The sequence below is a fragment of the Pseudopipra pipra genome, chromosome 11, assembly GCF_036250125.1.
Source record: "Pseudopipra pipra isolate bDixPip1 chromosome 11, bDixPip1.hap1, whole genome shotgun sequence".
Lineage (NCBI taxonomy): Eukaryota > Metazoa > Chordata > Aves > Passeriformes > Pipridae > Pseudopipra > Pseudopipra pipra.
The window spans coordinates 10,500,238-10,526,125 of NC_087559.1; the positions used below are offsets into that span (position 1 = coordinate 10,500,238).

Here is a 25,888-nt window from a genome sequence, read left to right on the forward strand (position 1 = left end):
TGAAATTTTTAAATAATCCTGTGCAAAATTTCTCCATAGTGCACCTGCTGCTAAAGTATTAAAATGCAAATTCTGTGCACCCACAAGCTACAGCTCTAGAAAGATTTGCTTAAATTAGTGGAATATTCATTGGGGATGAATGAACTGTCTGAAAGGCCTTGAAAAGCTTTGGTAAAAGACTGAAAATTTTTGTTCTACTAACACATAGGTAAGCTGAGGACAGAAACAACACAACAGTCTATTCAGTACCAGCAGAGCTTAAAAACACAATGACTGAATATATGAGGCCAAACACAGCAGGTCCTATGATTATCACATCACATCACAAAACATCCTCGTGTTGGTAGCTTTGTCAAATTCAGCTAAGAGAGACAAAACATATATTACACGGATCTTAAATGAAAGACCCTCAGAAATATGCTGGACTATGGGACACCAGAGAGATATTGGTACCAAATGGTGGCTGATAGCTGTGAGATGAAACAACTCTTTCCCTCTCTTAGCCTCACACACACACAGATTCTTGTAGCTCTAATGTGAAAAGCAATCCTTGAAAGAACTATAAGATATATTTTATCAGCCTTAAGATATATTTAGAAGTGTTTCTAATCAAATGTTTCTACTAGTGGGATTATTATGGTTCTTTCACAGAGATGAAACTGGCAGAGAACATAATTTAACTGATTAAAACAACAAACACTGCTATTAATTACAGCAATTAAGCAATAACATTAATATATGTTTAAATAGCTCACCCATAGCCAGTGCTTTCAAGAAAAGTTGTGTTTAAAGGCTACTGATGTCAGACAGGAAATTATTTAGTACTCCATTCCACAAAATAAGAGATGATTTTGTACAAGTAAGATGAATATCTGCATGGGTGGATCTACACTGAGCCCTGATTCAGAAAAGCTTTTAGGCTTGTGTTTAAACACTGTTCCTGAATAGGCATGTTTTTCTGATTTGGATTCAGCAGTAGTAAAAGACATTTCCTCAACAATAATAAAATGTAGGAAAAACTTGTCAACTTTATGATAGCAGAACTCCTCCTGACTGAGTCATTATAGAGGTCACAGCATCAAAAGTGTGGTTATTATGTAAACCACAGATACTCAAACTGTCATGTTGATGGTAGGAATGGCAGATGCTCTGGCTGCAAACCACAGGTTCTCAGAGCTCATGGAGAACCTGCATGGATGTCAAATTAAACACTGGTTATGATCAGAAGAGGGTAGAAGCACAGCCCAGAGTGTGCTTGAATTTGGAGGGTACAACTTATCTAAAATAAAGGGGGAACATGTACCATATTTTTGCTTGACTTCAAATTTTTAATAACTCAGAAGGACAGAGGTGTTGATTTTTGGGTTAGCCAAGATGCAACTCCTGGCAAGAATGGGTTCAGTACTTTAAAGTGCCAGTCTTCCTAAAACAACAGGAGAAGCATGGGATGTATAGGAAAGCTCTTTTTTAGACTTATGTAGGTATTCTTCAGTTAAGAGTTCTGGTGACTTTTGTGAGAATGTGTTAAAATAGGATCTTCTGGGGTGACCAGTGACAAGAAAAGTCTGAATATCCTTTTCCAACGTTTATCTAAGTAATTGTTCAAGAAGTCATTTAAAGTCACAGTTTTGAAGCACATTTGCCCTGGGGAACTAAAAACTCACCAACACTATCCACTGCAATTCAAGAGAAACTTTCCTTGATGCTCCCCTGTCAGCTTCTTTGTCATCTCTAAACACAAACACCAGAAACTTTCTCACCCACCTGCATGTACCCACAAGGATTCTTGTGAAAAGCTTTGGCCCACTGTGAGTGGCAAAGGTGGCAGCAACACCACTTTCTTTCCATGTAGTTCATGTAATTCATTACTACCTTTTGCTAGCATAATTTATATGATTTTCTATGTTTCCAGATCATTATGGGTATAGCTTGAAGTCCATATTCAGTTTTAATTTTTGGAAACAATCAGTGCAGGGATCTGGTTTTAGATTTTATTCTGATGTGATCTAGAAGCTCTTGGAACCTCTTTTTTTTTTTTTTTTTTTTACATTCCTGAGCCTACTCCCATACTTGATGCACACAGGTAACTTTTTCTCAAATAAAACATACTCTTTAAGCTGCCAACTACAACAGAGAGCACCTCCTGCATCTCTGAGTGCTGGACATCATACAGACTGGCACAGCTTGGATCAGATAATGTGAAAACTTAGCTGGGGATTATCAGCAGAACTGCACAAGATATCTGAAGAGGAGATAGAAGGGTTACAAGTGCCAAGTCACCTAGAAAATTGATGCAGAAAAACAAGTTTTACCTTATGTAACTTCCATTATGCCAAACAAGGAATCCTACTTAGAATCAGATCCTGCTCCCTTTGAACTAAGTGGAAAACTTTCCATTTGCTTCACTGTGGAGGATCAGACCCACAGGGAGTCTAGTTTGTCTCTGTAAACAGGATAAAGAGGCAAAAGAAACATCCGAGGCCACTCGTAAGAATTTCCTGGCAGTGTAGGTACCAATAATTAACAAGTAAAAAAAAAAAACAACTAATTCTTTATACAAAAACATTTTAATCCACATTCACTTTCCTCTGTCCATACTTACTTCTCATGGACTAGGCAGAGAATTGTGACATGTTTGGTAAACAAAAAGGACTTTGGTCTAGATTCTGTGTTCTGTCCATGTGCAATTTTTGCTTTGTAAACTTTGTTCTGGAAGCATCTCTGGGCTCAGCTAAAATGTGTCATCAAAGCAGATCCTAAACCTGACAGCTCTTACTATCTTTGTTGGAACTTGATAAAGAAATAATTTACTGTAGAGTAACACATAACTCTGTGCATCCTACAATAGCAATACGTGGAACAGGATTATGTTCCTTTGCATCCAACTGTAGAAGAGCAGATGTATTCAGGTGGCCAGGTCCTAGCATATTGGTGCCCTCCATTTAAAAGTAAATGCTGCTCTGTAGTTTTCTGTGGCAAAATGCAAGCTCAATAATTTCCCTTACTGACAGAGAAGCTACTTGAAAGAGTTTGAATAATGCAGGCTGCGACATTCATAAAGGAGAATTGTGTTCTTAGCTACCAGAAGAAACTATTTAAGTTAGGTAGAATGACATCACTGTCTTTTTTTTGGTCTGAGGAAAGGTAAATAGAAACCAGGAAAACATCACTGTCAATAGCAACAAACCCCAAATTCAAGATATGTTTGTCTAGAAGTTTCTTGCCTGTTATTTACAGCTCCCATCTTCATTTCTCAAAGTTTTCCTCCTGTCTGGCATGATATTTTCAGTATTTCATAAGGAAAATGTGATCTAGATAAATTGTGTAGAGGTGGGTGCATGGCTTGTTTTTTTTTTTAAAAGCCACATTGATAGAGTAGTTATTACTGCTTTGCTGCCAAAAAAAAAGAAGTCAGAGAACATTTTCATTGGATCCTATGGGTCTACTTTGAATCTCACTGTATTTTCACAAACTTATGACCAGAGAAAATATGCATGAAACTATGCAGGATTTCAAGCTATGAGGAATGATGCACCCTTTGGATGTTGGTTTTACCATCTTCAGTTTTCTTGTATTCATTTGTTGCTATGACACTGGGGCATCTGTGACATTTCTTCTCTTAGAGCTGCATTTCTTACTGGCAGCCTCAGCAGAGAAGCCAGACACTGACTGGGTTGTCACAGCTGAACTGACAGACCCACAGATAAACTGATCACTGGCAGATCATCTAGTAATCATAGGTCATCCAGTCCCCAAAAAATGGTGTTGAAAAGGGTTGGTTCAAAAATGTCAAGAAATTAGCTTTAGTTTTTTGCATTATTTATCCTATGGTCTAGCAGTGTTAGAAGTATTACAACTGGAACAGAATTTCTGTCACGAGTAAGAAGAGCAGACATACAAGTCAGCACAGTCATGTCTTTTTCAAGACCGAAGTGCAGAATGATCTCAGATTTTGGGCCTATCCCATGGCAAACAATTACAGTTGTTTTCTACATGAAATTGCTTTTGGTTTTGTGAACTACTGAAGACAAATGCATCATAGGAGAACTTTGAACTCTTAAGAGGCTGAAACTCATATTACTTAAGCCTTGCTGTGGAGGTCTGTATTTTTCCAGCATTTTATTTAATTACTTGACAGCAGCCTAGGAAACATGAAGCTGCTCTGCCTTCATTCTATGACATCACCCACACCAGCTACATTAAAAACTGTGTGTCTTGAGACTTTCTTGGCCCATGAGTACGTTAAATATTAGATGTGGCCAGTAGATTAAATCAAATTATTTCTGGATGTGCAGTGTTTGTTTCTAATAGCTCTTTTCCACACCCTGTTTCAGTCACCATGTGACTGAAGGTAGAGCACCTTCACTCTGCCAAGAAATTGCAAAATGGCAATGATTTTTTTGCAGTGTTGTTTGGCTGATAGAAACTATGTTGTTGGTGTTCACCCCTCAACAACAAAGGCCTTTTACTCCTGCACGTGGGCAAGGAGATTACTGTATTGTAAGATGCAAAGTTACACATATAAACTCCCTCATGCTGCCTGTGTAAACCAAACCCTGAGATCTGTACCTATGTGAAGTCTCCCTTCAACATTACAATATCATCATTGGTAAATATTAGATAAAGTGTAAAAGGATTCAGGAACCTGGCTCTTCATTGTGTATTTGAGAAAGAGCTAGAGTGTCATGACTAATGCATGGAAAAGAGGAGCACAATACCATGATCATCTTTATTCCAGGCTTTTATGAGCTGTGTGTAGAATATTAAATGTTGACCACCTAAGGTTTCACACTCTTCTGGTTAGTACAAAAAGTAGAACCTAAGGAAGGACCTGGTGAGAACTTTCCAATCATATCTGCAGAATGAGGAACAACTGTTCTCCATGACATTGAGGGAGAGGGGACGAGAAGGAATCACCTTGATTTGCAGCAGAGATTATTTAGGCAGGCACTAAAGAAGAGCTTTCAAAATGTCAAGACTGGAGAAACTACTGAGGGTTTGAATCCTCTTCATCAGAAATTTTAAAAATCTAGTTCAACAACCATCCACTAGTGAATGGTTTAGGTGTGCTTGATCATACCCTTATGTGAGGACTCAAAACAGTTCACTTATGGTCTTTTCCAGGCCTCATCTAGGATTCTAGAGGCAGTTAAAACTCTGGAAAGCTTTTCTTACTTTTTACTCTGTTTGAATCCCTGCTTAGGCAAAGACTTGCTTAGGCAAAGGCTGTGTGAATCATGTGCTACATCCACCCTCTTGTCTCCTGGGACATGAGTCACTCATGAAGTGCAGTTCTTCAAAACTATTTCACCTTCTGCCCTCTGAAGTCATTGATGGCACAAGAAGATTCTATTCCCTTGTGACCAGTGGGAAAAAATATCCAGTCATAGTTTACAGTGCTTATGCCAGTGATATACACAATATTGTGTTTTCCTTTTCGGAGGGGCAGAATGTTTATTTTTCTACCAGCTGTATCCATTTAGCATGTTATTCATCTATTTGATTTCACTATGTGTATATTTAACAGTTTGCAGTAGGGAGGATGCACTCTTTAAACAGCTTTTCTCAACACAGTTATGATTTAAGTGAGTCTACATTATCTGAATTTGATAGTATCACCTAGTGTAGCTGAATCTTGAAATTATCCCACAGGTGGAAGAGATTCAGAATGATTTTGAAAATATTGTGAAGGTCATACAGTTCTGATTATCTTACAATATCTACCTCTGAACCTAGAAAAGTTGAAAGGAAGACAAAGAATACACATTCCAAAGTAAAATACTCCAAAATATCAAGTGTACTGTATATCTAAAGGGACAGAAATTATCTTAGGATGTTTTTCTTGAGTCTATTATGTCAGAGTGCACCAGGGACTAAAGTTCTAAGGGTTATTTGGGTTTTCAAAACCCAACACAGAGACAGACAGCCTTCTGGAACCAGTGGAGCCATTGACTAGTTTAAAGTGAGTTGAATTCTGTCTGTGATGTATGTGTTTAGATGTACCTGGATATTTGATTATCTTAATCTTCCTGTGACTGTTATTACAGTTCTCTACATAATCCTTGCAGCTAAATCAAAAAGGAGACAGCAGTCATTCCCTCTGAATTGAAACTTCTTAGTGTGCTTACAAACACACCTCCCATCTTCTGCACATCCGGGGTCAAACACATATAAAAGAATAAGCTCATAGGGCTAGTCACAGTACTATAGAATAATTTTACTTTAAAAAAATATTCTACCTGATTTGAAGATGCAGGGATAAAAGAGTGGGGGCATGGAAATTATTTTCACATCCTGAACACTGCTGTCTATGTAGTGAAAGTAACAAGAACACAGAAGGTTGAAAACCTATGAGTGAAGGCTGATACCCTAAGTATGACAGAACTGCTCATGTCTCACTAACTCAGAAAATCTGAGATTTGAAATCTGACACTGAAATTCTGGCCAGGGCAGATTTTGTATTAAAGATATTTGTTCAGTTCTGTGTAGTCATATAGGTAGGAGATTTCATTCACTATATTTGGGGTTGGATCTCTGTTCCAATTACAAAGGCCCTTTCCAACTTATAGGTATCTTGAGTCCAAAGTTTTCAGCAATGAAATTAATATACATGGAACTGCAGAAAGGATTATAGGAAATATTTTCCTAGAGTGGTGTAGGTTTCGCTAATGTGGATTGAGAGTGATGCCCTTTCCTTAGATAGGCTTAGGGAAGCTGGGACAGGGTCATACACAAAATATACAGTCAGGCTGAGACAGCAGAAGCAAGTAGCAAGTCTAGGTGGTTGGTGACTGTCTAGAACTCACCATGTTCTCCACGACTCCTGTCCTGTTGACCAGCTCACATTCCTCTGCGTGCCCATTGCAAAAGCAGCTTCCCCGGACGATTAGGTCATAAATAGCATAGTGGGCAAACCTCTGAGGTTTCTCTACCAATCCTGAACCATGGCATGGACATTCCTGTCTTTTTAACAAAAGGAGGCGGAGGTTGGTGAGTTTCAGGAGATCTTGAGCCTCAGGACTATAGGGGTCCTCAATCTTGTTAGCTGGACTTAAGGCACGATAAATCACCTGAAAGAGAGAACATACACATCCCAGAACAGATATAGGACTCTGCATACACAGCAAATATCCCAAAACAATGTTCACGTTGTTACTCTTTTGTCACAGCATTTTTGTTGTTTCATAATTTTCTAGAGCAGCAACAGTTCAGTTTTGAGCATTACAGTTCTAATTTGGTGTTTATAACAGTGACTGTCATATTTTGGCAGTAGAACATGTATTTTAGCTCATGCACCATTCTACCCTTCTCTATCTCTCAGGGTGTGCTTGTTTCTGATACTTTTGGAAGAGGTTGATAATGAAGGGCTGCACCACAGTCTTTGCCAGTGAACTAGAGAACTGGTTGCACTATTCCCAGGCTTAGATGTGCAAAATCCAATTTGAGAGCTGTTTTCTCCTCTGCTTGAGCTTTTCATCGTGTCAGAGGCACTTGCCTTTGGGATTCTTTGGCCCTGCTTTAAAAGTGGTCACAGTGTCTGTCTGACTCACTCCACTAGTGTTAGTGGAGTTAAAGCTTTGTTTCCATAGGGATTGCCTCTTTCTCTCTGTTTTTCTTTTTCTTTCTTCCTAGTGAACTCACTAATTTCTATACTTGCAGCATGTAAAATACTCTTGCTCCTTTTTGCTTGCAGGAGCCAAAAAACAGAGCTTGTGGTACATGCCTAGAAGATAGTTCTGCTGCATGTTGATGGAACATGGGGAGACAAAAACCCCTAGAAATGACAGAATCAGCTGCCAGGCTTTGCACAGAGCTACACCTGGCAGTACCACAGCAAAGGCAGTGGGACCTTTCCCACCTGTCCACAGCATTTTCTATTTGGTAAGCTCCATTCCTTTTTTTCTTTTAATTCTCTTATATTGTCAGCTACTTACAAAGCTGCAAACAGCCCTGCTTGGTGAGATCAGAGGTACCCATAATTTCTTGTTTGAGCAATGAAGTCACAACAAAATAGCCCAGGCCTTTCCACCCCATTGTCTACATTCCCCTGATCAGTGGAACCATAAGCAAATGGCTCATTTTATTTTGTTCAGGAGCCCAGCATTTCTCTTACTTTCACAGGGCAAAGACCAAATCTCTTCTGTCCAGTTCCCCTAATCCTAATTTTTTTTGTGGAAACCATTATATTAACCTTCTCTTCTTCTTCCCAGTCCCCTGTGGACCACACAAAGGTGGAGTGCTTTCTCAGAGTCCTGACCAGCTGATGAAGTACAGGCACACACATATTCCTCCCATGTGGTCAGTTAAACTAAGACCAAGACAGTGAACTGGATGGAATAGTTCTTCAGAGCCTGCTAAGGTCAGGGATCTCAAAGAATGGTTAAAAGTCCTTGTGAAACTGTCCTCCCCATGTCTTAATTGGCGCTCACACAGCACCGAGTTCTTTAGGCAAAAGAACAGCTGTTGGGTGCTCTCCTCTCAGCATAGGGCCATTTGCTTTCACAGAGCTGTATTGTTTTTCGTTTCTCTGCTTGACAGCTTGGAAAAAGGTTTAGTTTCCTGTGGGTTTATTGTTTTGCAAATATTTTCATTTCTGACCTTGCATCTCTTGAGGGGACTTGCTTTGGCATTTTCCATATCCCCTTAGAATGCTGAACATCATTTGTGAGTAGAGACATTAATAGCCTGGAGGTCCCATAGGGGTTGTGGCATCCTTTTAAGAAAAAACCGTATTCTGTTCCAGCTGAGGTACAGGAGTTTGCTTGTATGATTAATTTATGACACATTTCTGTCTAGAATAGGCTCAGTGGTGACACTGGATTTGTTTGTCCTTATTTCTCCCAAGGCAAGTCTTGTTAAGTGTTAAAGATCTGATTTGGGTGACATAACACTAGTGAGGTCTTTTGGGAGTGGCACTTATATGTTCTTTTGGGTTCAACAAGCACTAAGGAATTAACCTTCCTTAACTTTGTAAAAATCAAAGGTACTGAAGATTTATTTAAATAAAGATATTTTGTACCAGCAAAGTCAGAATAGATGTGTTGTGCCAATAGAACTATGTTAAGGTGATCTGCATTTTCCCCAGAGGTAGCAGTTTTATTCCACAATTAAGTCAGTTTAGCAGCACCATTTCATATATGCATAAAACTGGAAAATGGGATTTCCCTCTTTTTTCTCTTCTGAATGTCAAATTCTCCTTGAAATACTGGTGGTTAAAACCCTCGAGCACAGGGAAGAGTATACTGTAATCACTATCTCCTGCCTAATTTTTAATATTTGATATTTGATTGGATGTTTCTTCTCACATTAAAGTGTCAGTCATCAGATCTTGCTTAACATATGTATTGCCCTGCTGTTTAGAACAATAATTCTTGAAGAACAGTTTAGTATCCATAATTTATCCTTATCAGTCTACTATATGTATTGATTCAAATCGTTCCAGAGTGGGATAAATTTGTTAAAAAGAACTGGTATTTCATCTTACATTCCCTGAATTATTTTTCCATAAATGTATTTGGGCTTATAGTTCCCTAAGGAAAAATGGACCCTAAATTAAGAGAGATTGGTGGTGGCTGTATATATTGGATAATAATTTTATGTGATTCAGGGAGGAATTTTATTTCTGTAAAAAAGGAGAAGATGTCACTTTGATCAAAATACAGAGTTGGAATGCAACTATTTGGTCACATCCCTAGCACAATTGTTCAGTATAATTTTCAGCAAGTAACTAGGGCCTCATACTGTTCTGGATTGCCAGTGAATTGAGTAGAAATAGGAGAAGTCTGTTTTATGTCCTGTTTTCTTTTTTTTTTTTCCTTTGTTAATGGGATACAGGTATTCAAGTACTTTGTGGAATGGGAGGAAGATTAGTAAATTTGTATCTGTAAAATTCTCTGAGAATCCCTGGAGATGGATGTTCAATACATGCAATTTTAATAAGTATATGTAAAACATAAGAGTTTAGCTGTCACAACCATTAATGCATAAATGTTTTAAATATTAGATTATAAATGGATCAAAGTATTACTAAACTCCTAGGGTCATGAGCTATAGGAAGAGACATTCCACCTTTTCAATTGTGTTATTTGTTCCTTTTTTTGAGTTCACAAGGTTTGTATTTCTAAACCTTATGAAGCAGATTCCTTCTATGCACATAGATGTTTGACTTCTGCCTTTTGCAGAAAGGCATAAATATTACTGTTTTTCATTTCCCAGAGCTACTGTGTGAATTTTCAGTTTTTCATTATACTCATGTAAAAGACATGAAGGGAGTATAATGAAAAAGAAGTGTTTTCTTTTAATTAAGATGCAAGCTTTGAAAAGAGCTTCCCATGATGTTCACTGTAAAGTTATTTCTCATCCAATTAAATCTCTATCTGATATCAAGAACTGTTCTTTTTTTTTGCTGTAACAGAGTGCTCCGAAGCCTTCCAGGTGTTTCCCTAAACATCAATTTGCAGCTGTCAAAAAAGTAGCACATGCACAACTGCAGAAGAAAATCTAATGGTGATTGAGTCTGCTAAGGGACACCCTAGAAATCTTTCCACTTCCACTGATTTGGGTGGAAGCTGAGGGTGTTCAGCACCTCTATAGCTTAACCCTTTGCAGAAGTGCATCCCAGATCCTGAGTTTCCCTTACAATCAGGAGCTGACACTGGAGTTGAATGCTGAATAGGACATTCATGCTTATCTGCATATCTGCTATCAAGGGCATATTTATCATTCTGGTTTTCAAAAATCAATCATCTGCACCTCAAAAAGTCTACCCTGTCCCCTCTTGAGTTTTCTAAGAGCAAGAAAGTCTGGAGAATGCTGTAAATGTACAAAGCTAAAAAAGGTAGCCACTGTTAGAGGATTGATTTTGCTGTAAGCTGGCACAGCCTCACATTGTTTTATCACCAATCAAGAGATCATCTTCATTCTGGAGACAGTGTCTCAAATTTTTGATTTCTTGCCATAGGTTTTGCTTCTCCATTCTTGATTCATCTAATTCTGTTTTCTTAACCTGATCTTCCAGCCAGTGTTAGTCAGAAAAGATGTGGACACAACAAAGGTTCCCCCTTGCAATCTCATAGCCTAAGGTCAAGGAATATAAATCATAAATGGAGGGCAATGCCAATGCGTGGCCTCCTACAAAAGAAGATCCTTGTGCAGAACAAGAATTTGATATTACAAATAATCCTTAAGCTATGTTGATCACGTTGCACTCAATCAGGTTAATGAGGTCAGAAATGTCTGTGTGCTTATACTAGGTCCATCAGAAGGAAGCTGCAATAAAAACTCTCATCAGCCCTAAATCCTCTTCATTAAGAGATTTTCATGTGAGTTGATTTTGTTCTTAAAGGAATAGTAAACAATTGTCTCTGAATTTTTCCTACCTCGTGGCGTATATCCTCTGATTTATTTGTTAGAGCCCCTTGACTTCCATCTTGTGGTACAGTAGTCCTAAAGAAGAAGTAATCTTTTTCCTGATTTACTCTATGGAGCACAAAGTTTAGCTGTTCTCTTAGCCATTAGAAGGCCCATTCTGGCAATCCATGGAATAGTTTTTTTTAGTCAAGATCCACTGCTTTTCTGTCCTTCCAGAGAACAAAACTCAAAAGCTGGTATAGAATATGACACTTTGTTAAAGAAATAATTGTGAATTTCATTTTTTTAATTTATTTGAGCTGGGTAAACTCAGCTACTACCAAGACAATGGCATCTTGAATTCATTCTGTATTCTCCAAATTAGAAAGAGATGATGTCCTTTCAGTTTGCATTTGCTTTGAGGTTAGTCCAGTAATCCAGTCAGTGTGGCATTAATATTAATATCTAGGCAGTGCTGCCAGTATGAATGGCACAATTGAAGTTAGACAGACAAATTTGAAGAGCCATGCAGACCTTTTCTCTTCCTCAAACAAATTGTATTCTGTAAGTTCAGGTTCTCTGCAGATGCACATCTGTGTAGAAAGGCAAGGGTTGTAGGGAGAAGCAGTATCCTCTTTCAAGACAGGTAATGTAGTTGGAGTACAAAATCTAGATTATTTGACTCAAAACCCTTCAGCTTTCAGTCTGTATAGAGGGAATGGGCAAAACTCCTTCCATTCTACATAGCAGCAGCTCACGGAGGGGTGTGAGAACATTTCCATGCTCCCACAAAGTGCACTGTCCTTTTTCGTTATGAGGAAAGGTCCTTGCTCTGAAATGGTGAAGGGTGGCACAAGGAGTTCCGTGATGCAACAGCCTGACTGGGAACTGGATTGATAATGAGGAGACTCATTTCACTGTTTGCTGAATTGTCAGGGAAAGCTAAAACAACCCATCACCATCAGTGTCAACCAGTCTGTGTTCTCATGGGAGAGAATCCATTTCTTTTAAGTGGAGCCACTTATATCTCTAGGTCTTGGCTGAAATCTTACACATGACCAGATTTAGCTAAGTGTATAATCTCACCATGACAGTGATGTGTGGCCAACTGTAGAGCAAGCATTTAAGTGTTCTTTTGCCTGGAGTTTAAAAATTACAACAATAAATTACTTAGATTACAGCATTTCAGCCAACAATTTTTTTCACAGTTGAGACTTGAAAAAAACCAAAAAAGCAATGGCTGCAACTCCATTAAAGTTTTATGTAACAAAGTGAGAAGAAAAAATAATTTGATATCTGCTGCCTTGTATGTTTAGGAAATGCACAAAATGCAGAAGCAATGCTAAAAAAACCACTGCGGCATCTTTCTGGCTGGTTTATCGTGTTCCACATGTTTCTGACATGGCTCATTACAAACCAGGTCAGAGAAGGACACTTGGTGCCCTCCTCAAGTTCGCTTGCCAGGGATGGGATTGCTGGACTAGTCTCATCAGTTCAAATTCCCTTCAGAGACAAATCCTTGCCTTAATTCTTCCTCCAGGGAAGCAGGGCCTGGCAGTGCTGTCTGCTTGTTTACACTGCTGGTGTTAACTGCTTCCTCTCAACTTGCCTCTGCATTCAATCTGCTCCACAGTTCAAGTTGAAGGAAATGCTGAACAGACAGCCCTAGTCATAACAATCAGGCACTTACCTTCACTAGTGACTAATCCCTCCTGGAATCCTTTCTGGCTGGAAGCTGGAATAATATGAACATCATGCAGCTTCAAGAGGCCAGTCCTGATGACTGTTGGACAATTCACTGCAGTGCAAGACCCTGTCCTTACATCTTAGCTACTAGGAATTCAACCTTGTGATGTACTGTGCATGTTTCTTTTCAGTGACCCCTCTGCCATATGAGATCAGAACTCTAAGAAGCCACTGAAGCCTCAGTGGTGACCTCTTGAATTATTGATGTTGCCACTTAATGAGGTATGTGTGTGTGTGTGCCCCCACACAGGGGATCCCCCTCTATTTATCAAAAGGTTTGGCATGAATACAGTAAAAGAAAAGCCTGAGAAAAGACAGCAAAAATTGTAGGTCCTTGGAACAGGATCACACACATTCCACACAGAGCCCTGTTCCCAGCCTGGTTTGGTGACGGGGTGCAAGCGGTCACTCTCTGCCACAACTATTGCTCAGGAAGTCTCTGTGGATGGAGAAAGACAGCAGAGACCTTCAGTGTCAGTGCAGAAGAAAAGGCCTTCCACAGAGTTGCCTGTGGCTTCTCTCTGAACAAGCTGGTGGCTTTTGGAGTAGACAGAAGTGTGTCCCATCACAACATGTCTTGATCTGGCATTCAATGAGTGTGTTTAGAAGAGTGATTAAACATCTTTTAGCTACAAAGAGGGTCCACTCATCTTTGACAAAAGGCACTGCTGGGGACTTCTGTCCCTAAAGAGGTCACCACAGGATACAAAACGGAGAATGAACAGGTCTTCTGTGCAAGGCACACTTAACATGTTGCCATAGAAACCAGTTACTTAATTCAGGCATACACAATTCTTCCAGCCCCCAGTGAATTCCAGTAATGGGTTTATTATATCACACTTCATTGGTGTCATCTGTCACACAGACACTCACATAAATGAACCAGCCTTTGATTCAAAACTCCCTTCCCCTAGCTAGACCCAATAGGGAAAGGGTCTCCTTTTAGGTCTGGTGGCTATGAACAGGTCGGTGTTCTACCTCACTTTGCATGCTAACAACTTTCTTTCATGCAAATATCATGCTCAATGGAGGAGAACATTTGTTTCCATTTCCTGATATTCCAGTTTATTAAAAATATGCTCTTAATTTCTCAGATCCTTGAGTGCACGTAAACTTAAGTGTTCTCAGTAAACCATGTCTTTTTTTTTGATTCCTTTTTCTGCCCTGTTAAAAAAGGAACTTGTGTCTCTTCTCCAAATGAATAAGACCCAAGAAAAACCTGAGTGTCATGTGGTGGAAATTACTTCAGCACCCTCAGTAAAGAAAACTGGCGTTTACCTCAAGCATTGGTTAGCATTTAAGTTGAAACAGTTTGGATCACTTCAGAAGCTCTCAGCTTGTGATGTGAGCCCCTCAGCAATTCAAGGCTTAGCCAGAATCAGTAGTAGATTCTGGATAGGTCAGAGTAAAGGTGAAAAAGAAACAGAGAACACTGAAGAAAATAGTGGTGAGGATTCAAGAACTGCCTTCCAAGTCACTTGAGTCAGTGTTTGAGGAGGTGCCCTGGTGACATTTGTGACATCTGCAAAATGAAGTGCAAAGCTGCAGTTCTGAGATGCATGGGCAAAGCTCCTGTGAGACTTGCAGTAACAGTAGCAGTGTCACTCAGGCAAATCTGATCAGGTATCACTTTAAATAACTACACTCTGCTTCCCTTTATTTCCAGTCACAAAAGAATCTGCTGTGTCATGCTGCTGACCTGAAAAGCCTAATGCTTCTGCACCCTTGCAATAGTGACGTTACATGGATTGATTAAGAGGTCTCTGTAAAGCCTGTCCAGAACTTGACAATCCTTTTGGGTTAATGTGCTGTGAAACAGTGTTTGTCTTGTTCTCTGTTAAGTTGCCATACAGATTCCTGTGTGCTGCTGTAAAGCTTCACCTCCTCCTGTGGAGGAAGTGACCTCTCTATGTATTCAATTCATGTTCATGGAAGTATTTGGGATCTGCAAGGGTATAACCTGTAAATATAGGGCTGTTCTTACTATTACTATTGCTTTCTGACATCTACTACCACAGAGTAGATTGATTAAGCATACACATACTCACTTCAGTGTAGTTGCTGCCCAAGTTGACAGAATCATTTTGACACTTGTAAACAAAGGCTTGTGTTGGATGAATGTTTTATTATTTGATTTTCTGCCATCCACTTCTCAGATTCGTTGTAGAAGCAACACATGGTCTTAATGATAATCCCCAAGGTTAAAGAAGCACAAAAGCCAACATAGTGCAGGGCAACAGGGAAACTGTACTAGAGAAGGAAGAGTTGTTTTGCATTTAAGGCCAAGGCATTTGCCTCAGACCCTGCATTCTGTCTCTTACTCAACCAGAATTGTCCTGTTTTACCACAAAACACTTCACCTTTTTGTGCTGCTCTTTCCCAGTCTGTGAAATGGAAGCAGGACCCTTGTATGTGTGCTGAAGATCATTAACTGGATCTTGCAAAGCACTTCCAGATTTTTGATTGGAAGGCACACAAGAGTGGAAAATTATATTACTTGCTGAGATTCTGTGTTGACGTGGCAAATTGTAATCCCTCTACAGAAGACATTTGGATGCCTTTGACTTAAATTAATCATCCTAACTGACCAGCAGAATTACTACTCCCAGAAATAAGATAGTTTAGTAGTCAGATGATCTGTTCCAGATTTCCAATACGCAGAGATGTTTCTTAGCCTGTTGCACAAAGATGAACTCGGTCTCTCCTTACTACTGTTTCCCTGTCTCAGGTATAGTACACTAGTTTCTTTTCATGTGCATTTTGAAGTGCACTGCTAGAACACAGGATTTTTTGAAGCCTGTCTGGACCATTCACCTCATCCCTAAGCTTAATTTGCAGCAAAGTATTACTGATGAATCTTCATGATCACTTCCAGACAGAGAAACCAAAAGGATTATGACTTCTCCAAGGAAGAGAGAAGGAAATAAAAGGAAGTGAAAAGACTCCAGCCTCTCTTGTGAATATAGGAATATTTTATGATCTCCCTTTGTACCATTATGTCTTCTCTATAAAATGATACCAAGATATTTACCTTCTTTCCCATCTAAACTGTTTCAAGATTGATGAATGAAAGGAATTTTAACTAAACTGAGTGTCTGATTACTAAGAGTAGTTAATATTCTTGTCAGAGGAATTTATCAGAGCAACTGTATATTTATTTTAAAAAAATCCTTTTGCATATGTTTAATTACAGAATATTCATACCAAGGGAGGGGCTTTTCCCACTGTTGAATAGTGAAGCCTGGCTGCTCACTCCCACTTCCTGCTTCTAAGCAGTTTCATTTCTGGAGCCTGCTTGATACAATCAGCAGTCACCACCAGCAAGAAAAATTACATTAAACTTAGGGGAATGATCTGTTTAAAACCATTCAATCATCTAGGAACTATTTATATGGAGAAGAAAATGAAACACCATGCAGTTCATGTCATCCTAAAGTAGGAAAATGGTTTGGATAAATCAGACTCTACAAATGTGTATTTCCCTACATCTACTTTGTTGGAATTCTAGCTCAGTTATTGGCATCTGCAGTGTACAATTAGGCAACGTTAATCCTATTCTGTGAAAGCTCTCATAAAATAAATTTGTTAAAGTATTTCCATTCATTTTCATTGATATACAATTTCTCTTCTTCTTCCACTTTATTTTCTTAACACAAAGCCCTTTGGGATGGGCTACCTTTCTGAATTTATACGTACAGTATGTGTTTTAGCACATACTCTCTGCTTTTCAGGCCCTCTTCAGCTGTTTGACATTAAACTTAGTCCAAGCCTCAGTTATTGCTTACCTCTCCTCTGGTGCAGGGCACTGCATCTGAATACCTGGAAGTGCACATGGAGCCTTCCTCAATGAGATCATCCTGGAGCCCAAAAGTAGCTGTACAGTTGACAGAGAAATACTTGTAGGGCCTCCAAGTCTGCCCATAATCCTGGGATCTTTCCAACACCATCGCAGCTGGGCGAGGTGACTTGAACACGGCAATGACGTGGGTCAGGTAGAATTCTGTCTCAAAGTCCAGTCGGATTTCTTCCCTGTGTACCCCTTGGGCAGACTGCCACCAGGAGACGGGGTTTGCAAAGAAATCATCCGTCATGTCAGCAGGGAGGTGGGAGTTGTTGGGCTGGTTGGCGTTGCACTTGGTGCAGCGAGGCTGCCCACAGCCGCGGGAGGGGCGGTGCAGGAGGCTGTGGTCCGGGTAGGAGCAGTACAGCTCCGTGCTGTTCTGGCCACACGTGGTGAGGGTGACTGGTGTCCTCCCTGCCGCAAGGTTTCCCACTGGAGGGTTGCAGGCACGGCCATTGCAGCGGAAGGCTCGCGGTCTTGTGGGGTCTGAAAGAAGGGCAAAAGAAACACAACAAGTAGAACTTCTCAAATACTTCTCAGGGTGTAATGCAGGTGACGATACAAATGTTTGGAGTCCTCATCTGGGGACTGACATACAAGAGGACACCTTCAAAGGAGAGCTGCTTCATCTTTTCACACTAAGTTTTGAGGCAGTTTCTCAATTAATCTAGTCCTTGTGTTTGGTGCCTAACTCAGAAACTGATGTTTATGGTGCTTAACCTTAATTTCTGTTGAAAATGCAGTTGGTCCACTGAATTTTATGTTTAACCAGAGAAATCTTGTGTAGTCTTACTTTCACTCTAGTAAAGATCTGTATTGACTGAATCTATTCAATGCATCTATTTTCATCGTTATCAGAGAGCAAAGTCAAACTGGAGTGTACACTGTAGATACATTAAGAAAAGAGATGATTCCTACCCAACAGATTACAGACACTAATTACACATAAAAACACGTAAAGAAAGCATGTATTTCTACAGCTGAGTGTTGAGTTTCCACTGCTCCTAATAAGATCAGGGGGAGTTATTAATTCATAACAGAGCTGAAAATCAAGTCTATCTTTTGTTTAAATACCTTGACATGGAGATAGATGACTACCTTCTGTTTGCCAAGTTTGCAAATATTGGCAAATTTTTGGCATCTTCAATGGATATATTTACTTATTTCTAAATGAAGAAAAGGTAGGGATAACTACAAAGTCTCAATATTTTTTGAAAATCAATAGTGTCTTGTGAAGTGGAATTAAAGGTCATTCCAAAACCTTATTACCATGCTGGAGAAAACTGCATTTCTAATGACATACCATGTCCTCTTTGCAACTTAACACTCTAGAAGGAGTTAAAGACTGACCTTGCAAGGTCATAAATCTAATCCAAGAGGTCACAAGTCAGATGACTGGATGTAGGTCCTACAGGAAATGACCCTTCCAATGAAACATAGGATGACCATAAACCCTGAGTAATCTAGAAGCAGTTCAAAGGTCAGCTATTAGTTCAACATTCTAGGTAAAATTTTAAAATCCCTACTCAATTTATGTTCAGCCTTTCCTCAGGTAAAATTAATTTAAAAATCAAGTTAGGTCAAAGAAAGGAGCCTCCAATTCGGCCTTTTATAAGTACTCAAAGTACTTATAAAAGTGTCAAATTGACACCCCTCTTTCCAAAAGGAAAGTTTAAGGTGAAAAAATGTGTCCGACATACACTGTTTTGTTTCTGAGTTGGCTCTGTCCTTAGTTCTTCAGTGACATCTCTGCCAGACCAGGAAAGAAAGGTCAAACATGGACATTATTTTGGAAAACACCTCATGCATTTTGCTTCCAAGGATTAGGACACAAAATAGAATTATTGTATGTCCACTGAATCCTGTTGACCAAAGGTGTGTACCATTTTAGCTTACATAAAGTGTAAGGTAGTCCTAAACTTCAGGTAGAAAGAAAGGAGATCGTCCAAAAATGCTCTTGACTACTCTTAGAAACAGGTGGAAGCCACCCTTAAGGTAATTTGGAGTGTGTTTGCTGGCAAAGATTTTTTTTAGTATCCCATTGAAGCCCTAGGAGACTGGCAGAGCTTAGAGGGCAGCAGTGCCTGAATTACATGTGCACCTGGAAGTCTTCAGATCAAAGGAATGAAAGCTGCCCCTCCTCAGTCCCACCAGCCAGCACAGAGATGAGGATTTGCAGAAGTCATCTGGAGAGGAATGGAGAGAAGATGGGGATGTTTGGCTCTATTGGTTCTGTTCTCTGTTCCCCACCTTCAACTGAGCAGGTGATTCTTAGCACTGCTGGAGATCTTCCACCAAGTCCTCACACCATCCCAACTGCTTGATGGCCATTTCAATATAATTTCTTTCTGATTGTGAACTTCTTGTTCCATCTGAGCCCAGTGCAGTTACAGGGGAACACCAGGAGGTTCAGAGGCTTTTATCTAGGAGGTTCCTTGCAATATCTCTGAGTCTTTTTGTCCTGAGAAGGGACTCAGATTTCCATAGAAGTTGTTTAGAGCTTCCTCCTTTTTGCAGAGCATCTCAAATTCCAAAGTTTTATGTGCTCTGGAGGGTAAATTTTACTGAGTCATGCAGAATTCTAGAAATAAAGATGAATCTATACTTATACATATATAATGAGCTACCACTGCATGCCTCAACAATGCCTTTGAGAGTGACATTTAGGTTCATGTTCATGTCCAAACTGTTTGGAAAAAAACTACCAGAAATAAGGAAGGCACAGCAATTTCTGTCTTTGAAGTAGATTCAGTATAAACTGATTTTGCTCAGTGCTGCACAAAGGTGTCATCTTTGCCTCCAGAGAATTTCAGTGGGACTGGTCTTACAACTGAGCTTTGAACAAGCATTAGTTCTGAATAAGAGTCAGGTTACTTAGTTTTGATCAGGAATGGATCCATGTTACAAATGCTATTGGATTATGGATGATTACGGATACATATACCATGTAATTAAAAGGAAGTCCATCTCTATTGATGGATTACCCAACTAAAGCTCTCATTGAGGAAATGGGATGCTGGAGTTCCAAATTTAAGAAGTTGTATGAGGGGAAGCTTTGCAGACAAGAATGTGAGAAAGCAAAAAGGGAAACATTTTTAAAAGGGAATGTCTGCTTTTTATATTTCCTATAAATGGGAAATATAAAGCCTTGTATTGAGTTTTGTAGCGGTTTTTTTCTGAACCTGGAAAAGAAAGAAAGATGTTTGTTCTCCTGAACACCAGTCACAAGAACGTTTATCTGCTCTGCCTGCTAATGCAGCAACATCAATAAACAGTTCCTGTCTGAACTGCTGTGTCATTAGGAAAATGGGAGAAGAACAAAGTGCAAATTAGCAGAAGGGAGTTTGAGAGAATGAGAGAGATTGGAAAACAAATCTGCAGTCGATTAAAAGCTTTGTATTTAAAGAAATCAATTGGCAGAACATTACTTGGCCACAAGGACGGTGCAGCCTGTCCATCACTCAGTGATTCTGTGGAAACAACACAAAATGCTGAATCTGGACAGCAAGGGGAGATCGCTGCAGAAGAGAACCAGCAGCCAGACAAACAAACAACTTACCCCAACTGCCAGGAGGACTCACTGAATAATTCATAAAGAACTAAAGAGTTTGATTACGCATGGGCCCTGCATGTTATTATGAAGTTGATTAGATTTTACTCCATGGAGGATGGCTTGGCTCCATAAATGGTATGATTAATTTATTTGTTTGTTTTCTAGTCCCTCAGAGCTGTGCCACAAAGTGGCAGGTCAATGGCACATGCTCAGCACGTGTTCCAACAATGGTGTTACCTGATGATTAGGAAATCATACAGTTCAAGGGAGGTCATACTATTGATATTCCTGGGACACCATTTTCAAATGGAGATCTCTTACTTCAGAACCTTGTAATGCAACAGAACATTGTAGACATTAACTAAAAACAGCTTCATTTTTTTTTTCACCCCCCCCATTGGATACCCAACAGAAGAAAGGTCATATGGCATCTTATCCAAAAGCCTGCTGATGGGACTGGAAAGATGTCTAATATTTTATGAGTGATTTGAATTGGAATTTTTATTTCTCTTCCATATGAAAATTTATGTTTTTATGTGTTCAGTTCTCCTGCAGCTACTCAGGAGAGCAAATTTCACAGATCTGAGAAACAGTAAAACCTTTGGGCATCTTCTGCTGTGTTTTTGATGGATCAGTTTCAGCATGGATGTCCAACCTGGATTTCACTTTTTATGCATTATATATCTGTTTAGCTTTTTTTCTTAATAACCAAAAACTTTTAAGTTTTATTTTAAAGTTAACCACCCTGGGGAACTGAGTTACTCAAATTTTTATTAGTCAGATCTAGGACTTTATCCTTTAACACTGGTTACAAGAGAAGTGCTGTACAACCCTTTGGTTTGCCTGGGACCAACATGTAGTAAGTTTGGCAAGTCTTCATCCATATAAGTAGCCTGATGTATTTCTGCACTAAAATAGCTCTGATAGCTGGGGCTAATGACCCAGCCTTCATAAATACCCCAGGCGCCTCCATGACTTGAGGCAAGGACAGAAGAATTAGGTCCCAGGCCGGGGCTCTCTTCCATTGTGTCCAGTTGCAGTTTGCCTGCCCACATCCCCTCTGGAGCAACAGTGGGCTCCAACACCCACAGCTTTGCTTGCAGATGAGCTGAATAACCTCAGACCAGATGAAACCAAAGCCTGCTGATAATTGGATCCTGCAACTGATTTTAAGTTTGATGGTAGAAATGGCCTTTTCTGACCCCATCACATACTCTTTCTCAAGGCTCCCATTGGGATGAGAGCTGGCCCAGGTGCTGCTCCCCAGGCCACTGCTTACATGGGGAGGTCTGGGGCTGAAGCAAGATCCCAAGCTGTTGGCAGTCCTGTGTCAAGCTCTGTCTCAATATGCAACAGTGTTCAGATCACTACAGAGTCTGTTTGAGGAAATAATGTCCTCCACCTGCATAAGACTAGGGGAAGGATCATCCAAGTGTCACATCTTACAATATAAACCCTAGGTGTCTGCTCCAGCCTAAGCAGTAAGGTATTTTTTGTTTTGGTTTGGTTGGTTGGTTGGTTGGTTTTTTCCCCCCATGGCATTCTATTTAAATATCTAAGGAGCCAGTCTTGACAACCTGGACTGTCTTCTCTCTACAGGGATGGCAGAAGGCAATTATTGTACTCCCCACAAATATTATGTGTCATGTACTCCCCAAACAACTGCCCCATCAATTTGTTTCACTTCTGACCAGCAGGGATCAGCTATAGAGCTGAAAAGGGAGTTTACTGTATGGGCTAAGGAAGTATGCCAAAAACATACTTCTCTGTAAACCTCTCAGCTCTAAAAAAAGAATAAAAAATGAACAGGTAACCCTTGTGCTTTCACAGGCTGATAGTGCAACCTTTTGATCAAGCACCAAATATTTATTTAAAGGGAGATTGAGTCCTTAGCAGCATCACCTTCAATATCCAGTTGTTTTGCTGCTATTCACCATGTCCTACACTATTATTCTAAGTTTAGCTCCGTACAGAACACATTCCCTCCCTTCAAATTCGCTTTCCAAGCAGTTGGCTGGGGGCTGCATTTCCTTGAAGATTTGTTTTCAGTTAGCGAATGGGTTGCCGAGCAAATTTAGGCTACTTTGTAACAGGCTGCCTTCTGCAACAGTGTCAGCAACTTTACAAGACATCTCTGTAACCTTTCTGTGCTGTGTGTCAACATATGCATCCTGTAGGGAGCTTATAACCTAGCCTGGGAAACCAGCGAATGCCCAAAATAAGGCATTTGACTAAGGCACAAGTACTCCTCCCCTCATTCTCTGTCATGCTGTGACAGACAGCCTTTTCCCCAAATGGGATGCTGAGCAATATGACAGGAGTGTAAATTTATGGGCTGTTTTCAGTTTTTAAAAAAAAATCTCTTGCCATTATGGAAGTCTATGTCTGTTATCAGAAGGGCTCTAGCAAGGGAATAATCTGAGCTGAATATACTTGATCAGGCTCTGCCTCTGCTGGAGCTTGCAGGATAGCTGAGCACTTCAATTGCTTTCAAATCACTGCATGAAGAGTGTTGTTCCTGTCCTAATAATCTGAGCATACAGGTGAAATTTAAACCACTGACATGCTTTCCTGTACAGGAAGAGAGATCCCAAGACATTATCTCAAAGGAAAACTCACCGAGGATGTATTGTTGTTTTACCAATAATTATTTTTATTTTTCTGACCTGACCTTCATAACTTAACCCTTTTAAACTTAAAGATGTATTAAACCACAGCAGAAAGAAAAAAATGCTTTGCTTTCTTTCCTTTAAGGGATTTGTCTCCATCATAATCCAGGTATTTTTAGGTCCCTATGTAAATATGCAGCTGTATCATTCCTGTATCATATGTATATTTGTACACCCACGTATACACACGCAACTAATCAACTTCTCTTTCTGTCCTAATGCATTTTTCTCTAATGCTAATTTAATCCCATCCACTGCATGTTAACTATTAAATCAGGGAATACAATGAATGAATGGACTGTTCTGGAAAAATAAGAATTCCTAAACAGCATCTCTGATTTTTAATGATGCAGTATTAAGTAATATTAAGAGAATAATTCAGATTCCTATGGTGATAGTATCCAAGGATGTTGTAATTTCACTATTGTCCTGCCTAGAAAGGCAGTGTTTCATCCTCAAAACAAACATCCAGCATATCTCAATCCACCTACCTCTTCCTTTTTCTCTTACTTTTCTTTTGTTTGCAAAACTAACACACTTTTTTCTTGTAAGGATTTATGAACCTGTACATCCTATAAGGCTTTGGAATGAGACTGAACTGTAAAGCTGTTTATTGCAGGGAATAATAAGCTTTTATGTATATTGACTAACACGAATTCCTTGTAAAAATCCAGTCTAAAACAAAGATGACTTTTTTTTTTTTTTTTTTTTTAAACAAACAGAGCTGATTTCTATCCCATTTCCCCTTGTTAAATTTAGGATAAATTGTTTCAGAATGGCAATACTGATTTATTTTGCTTACCTGCTTCCCCATGGCCAGAAATAAAATATTCCAAGAAAACAATCAGCATGATGCCTTTATGCTGCATGGTTGTCAGTAAAATATTTGTCCTCAGTGAAGCAAAAAAAGACCTGCAGTAATCTACAGGTTTGGTGCTTGCATGGCTTTTCTGTATTTTCTTTCTTTCTTTCTGCTCACCTTCCTCTCAGTGTAGGGGTCAAGGCTACTGTCTCATTCTTCTTGTTCTCCTTTGGGTCCAGAGGTGGTTTGGTTTTTTTCAGGGCTCAGATGCCTTCTGGGTGTCACCCATACATTGCTTCCAATAAATAAATAAATAACAAAGCTTTTCTGTGCCTTTACCCCTCTCCATGCAGCGGGCAGGGGACGTTCACATCCCTGACGCAGCGCCTCGGATGCACCATCGAGGGCTGATGCGAGGCGGAGAGCTCTGCTCGGTCCGGTCCTTGGCGCTTCTTTGGATGCTATTTCGAAACTTTCATTCCTGCTCCTTGCTTTTGGTGGAGCTTCGGTTTGGCTGAGCCTGGGTTCACCCTGGCAACCTTCCCTACCTCCTCGCACCTCCCGCAGGCTGCTGCTACCCCGGGTAGCGAGAGGGTCCCGGCAGCCTGAACCCTGCTTTGTTAGGAGGTGCCCCCCAGTACCTTCTCTCCCTTTGCTCCCTGCAGCAGAGGGTCATAAGAAGAGCAGAGTTGGCTTTGCTCCCTGAGAGATGATGAGAAGCAAGTGCTTTCCTGGCTCTTCTCCCTTTTTATTTTGGTTTGTTTTATTTTATTTTATTTCCCTCCTCCCTCCGCTGTCACGGAAGCCGCTTCTCCCCCACCTCCAAGGGATTTGCTTCACACAGCGAGCGCCAGGGGAGTGGAAAACAAACCCAACGCCAGCTCGCCGGGGCCGGTGCCCGGGCAATCCCCGGCCGTCTCTGCTGCTGGACCGGCTCCTGACCGCGACGCGGGGGCTGCGGATCTCAGGGAGGGGCAGCGGGCAGGCGTGGGCAGGGGCTGCTCTCCCGGGATGGAGGTGCAATGCCCAGCGCCCAGGCGAGAGGGGGAAAGGGAGAGGGGGCTGGAGAATCCTTCCTTCCTGCTGCTACAGCAAGGCTTAGGGCGGGGGGGTCCTGCCCTCCCGAGGGTGGGTTAGTTATCTGCAAGTTTTGTCGCTGCCTCCCTTCAGCCTGAAGGACATCTCTCGGTCCTAACCGGACAGTTCTCTGGTCCTGTCTGCCTCCAAAGGGGATTATTAAAACATGTGATCTTCTTCCCGGGCTTTATATGAGCTTTTTTTTTTTTTTTTTTTAGGTCCGTTCCGCACCTCCTCTCGGGCCGGGCTGGTGCTGGTTGGGCTCAGTCGCGGGCGTTGTTTTTCCAACAGCATCCTCCCCTCCAGCAGCCCGTGTGTGTCCGTGTGTTTCTGTGCGCGTCCGCGTCCGTCTGTCCCTGCAGCACCCTCTGCCAGCCCGCCCGGCACATGACACCTGCCCCGAGCCCCGGGGACACGGCCCTCGCACCCCTGGGCCTGGGGAGAGAGGGTGGCCGGGTTCAGGTAAAGCTCCCGTGGCGTACAAGCGGGCACACGCACCAGCTTCATTCCATAACCACTGGCAGGAGCTGGGACAAGCCAGGCAGCGAGGGGACTTGTGACTGCCTGGAGAAGCTGGGATGTCTGCGCTGGCAGAATCCTTGCAGCTAGACTCAGTAACTCCAACACAAAGCTCTTGGGGACTCAGAGAGACTCCAGCATGTAGTGATGAGGGGGTGAAAGTGTTCAGCCCTAGGAAACAAAAGTTAATTCAGGGTGTATGTTCCCACTTCTTCATTCTCTCTTTCCTCCGGTTTCTCATCAATATAACGCCAATAACTTCTGCTCCATGTCACAGAGGAAACAGGTCTGAGGGGAGTCCAATGCAAACGGGGTTATTCTTGTGCTCATGT

The 25,888-nt window shown here is 40.8% G+C and overlaps 1 protein-coding gene across 1 annotated transcript in view; it reads right to left on the bottom strand.

The window, feature by feature from the left end:
- LOC135420259 (netrin-4-like) overlaps nt 1-25,171 on the bottom strand; it is a 47,507-nt gene extending 22,336 nt beyond the window's left edge. The window contains exons 1-3 of the mRNA XM_064667477.1: nt 23,961-25,171; nt 16,881-17,422; nt 6,807-7,070 (exon numbers count right to left, since the gene is read on the bottom strand). Coding sequence (XP_064523547.1) covers nt 6,807-7,070; nt 16,881-17,422; nt 23,961-24,027 — 873 coding nt within the window. The 5' untranslated portion in view covers nt 24,028-25,171. The remainder of the gene's footprint in view (nt 1-6,806; nt 7,071-16,880; nt 17,423-23,960) is intronic.
- Nucleotides 25,172-25,888: the final 717 nt, after the last annotated feature.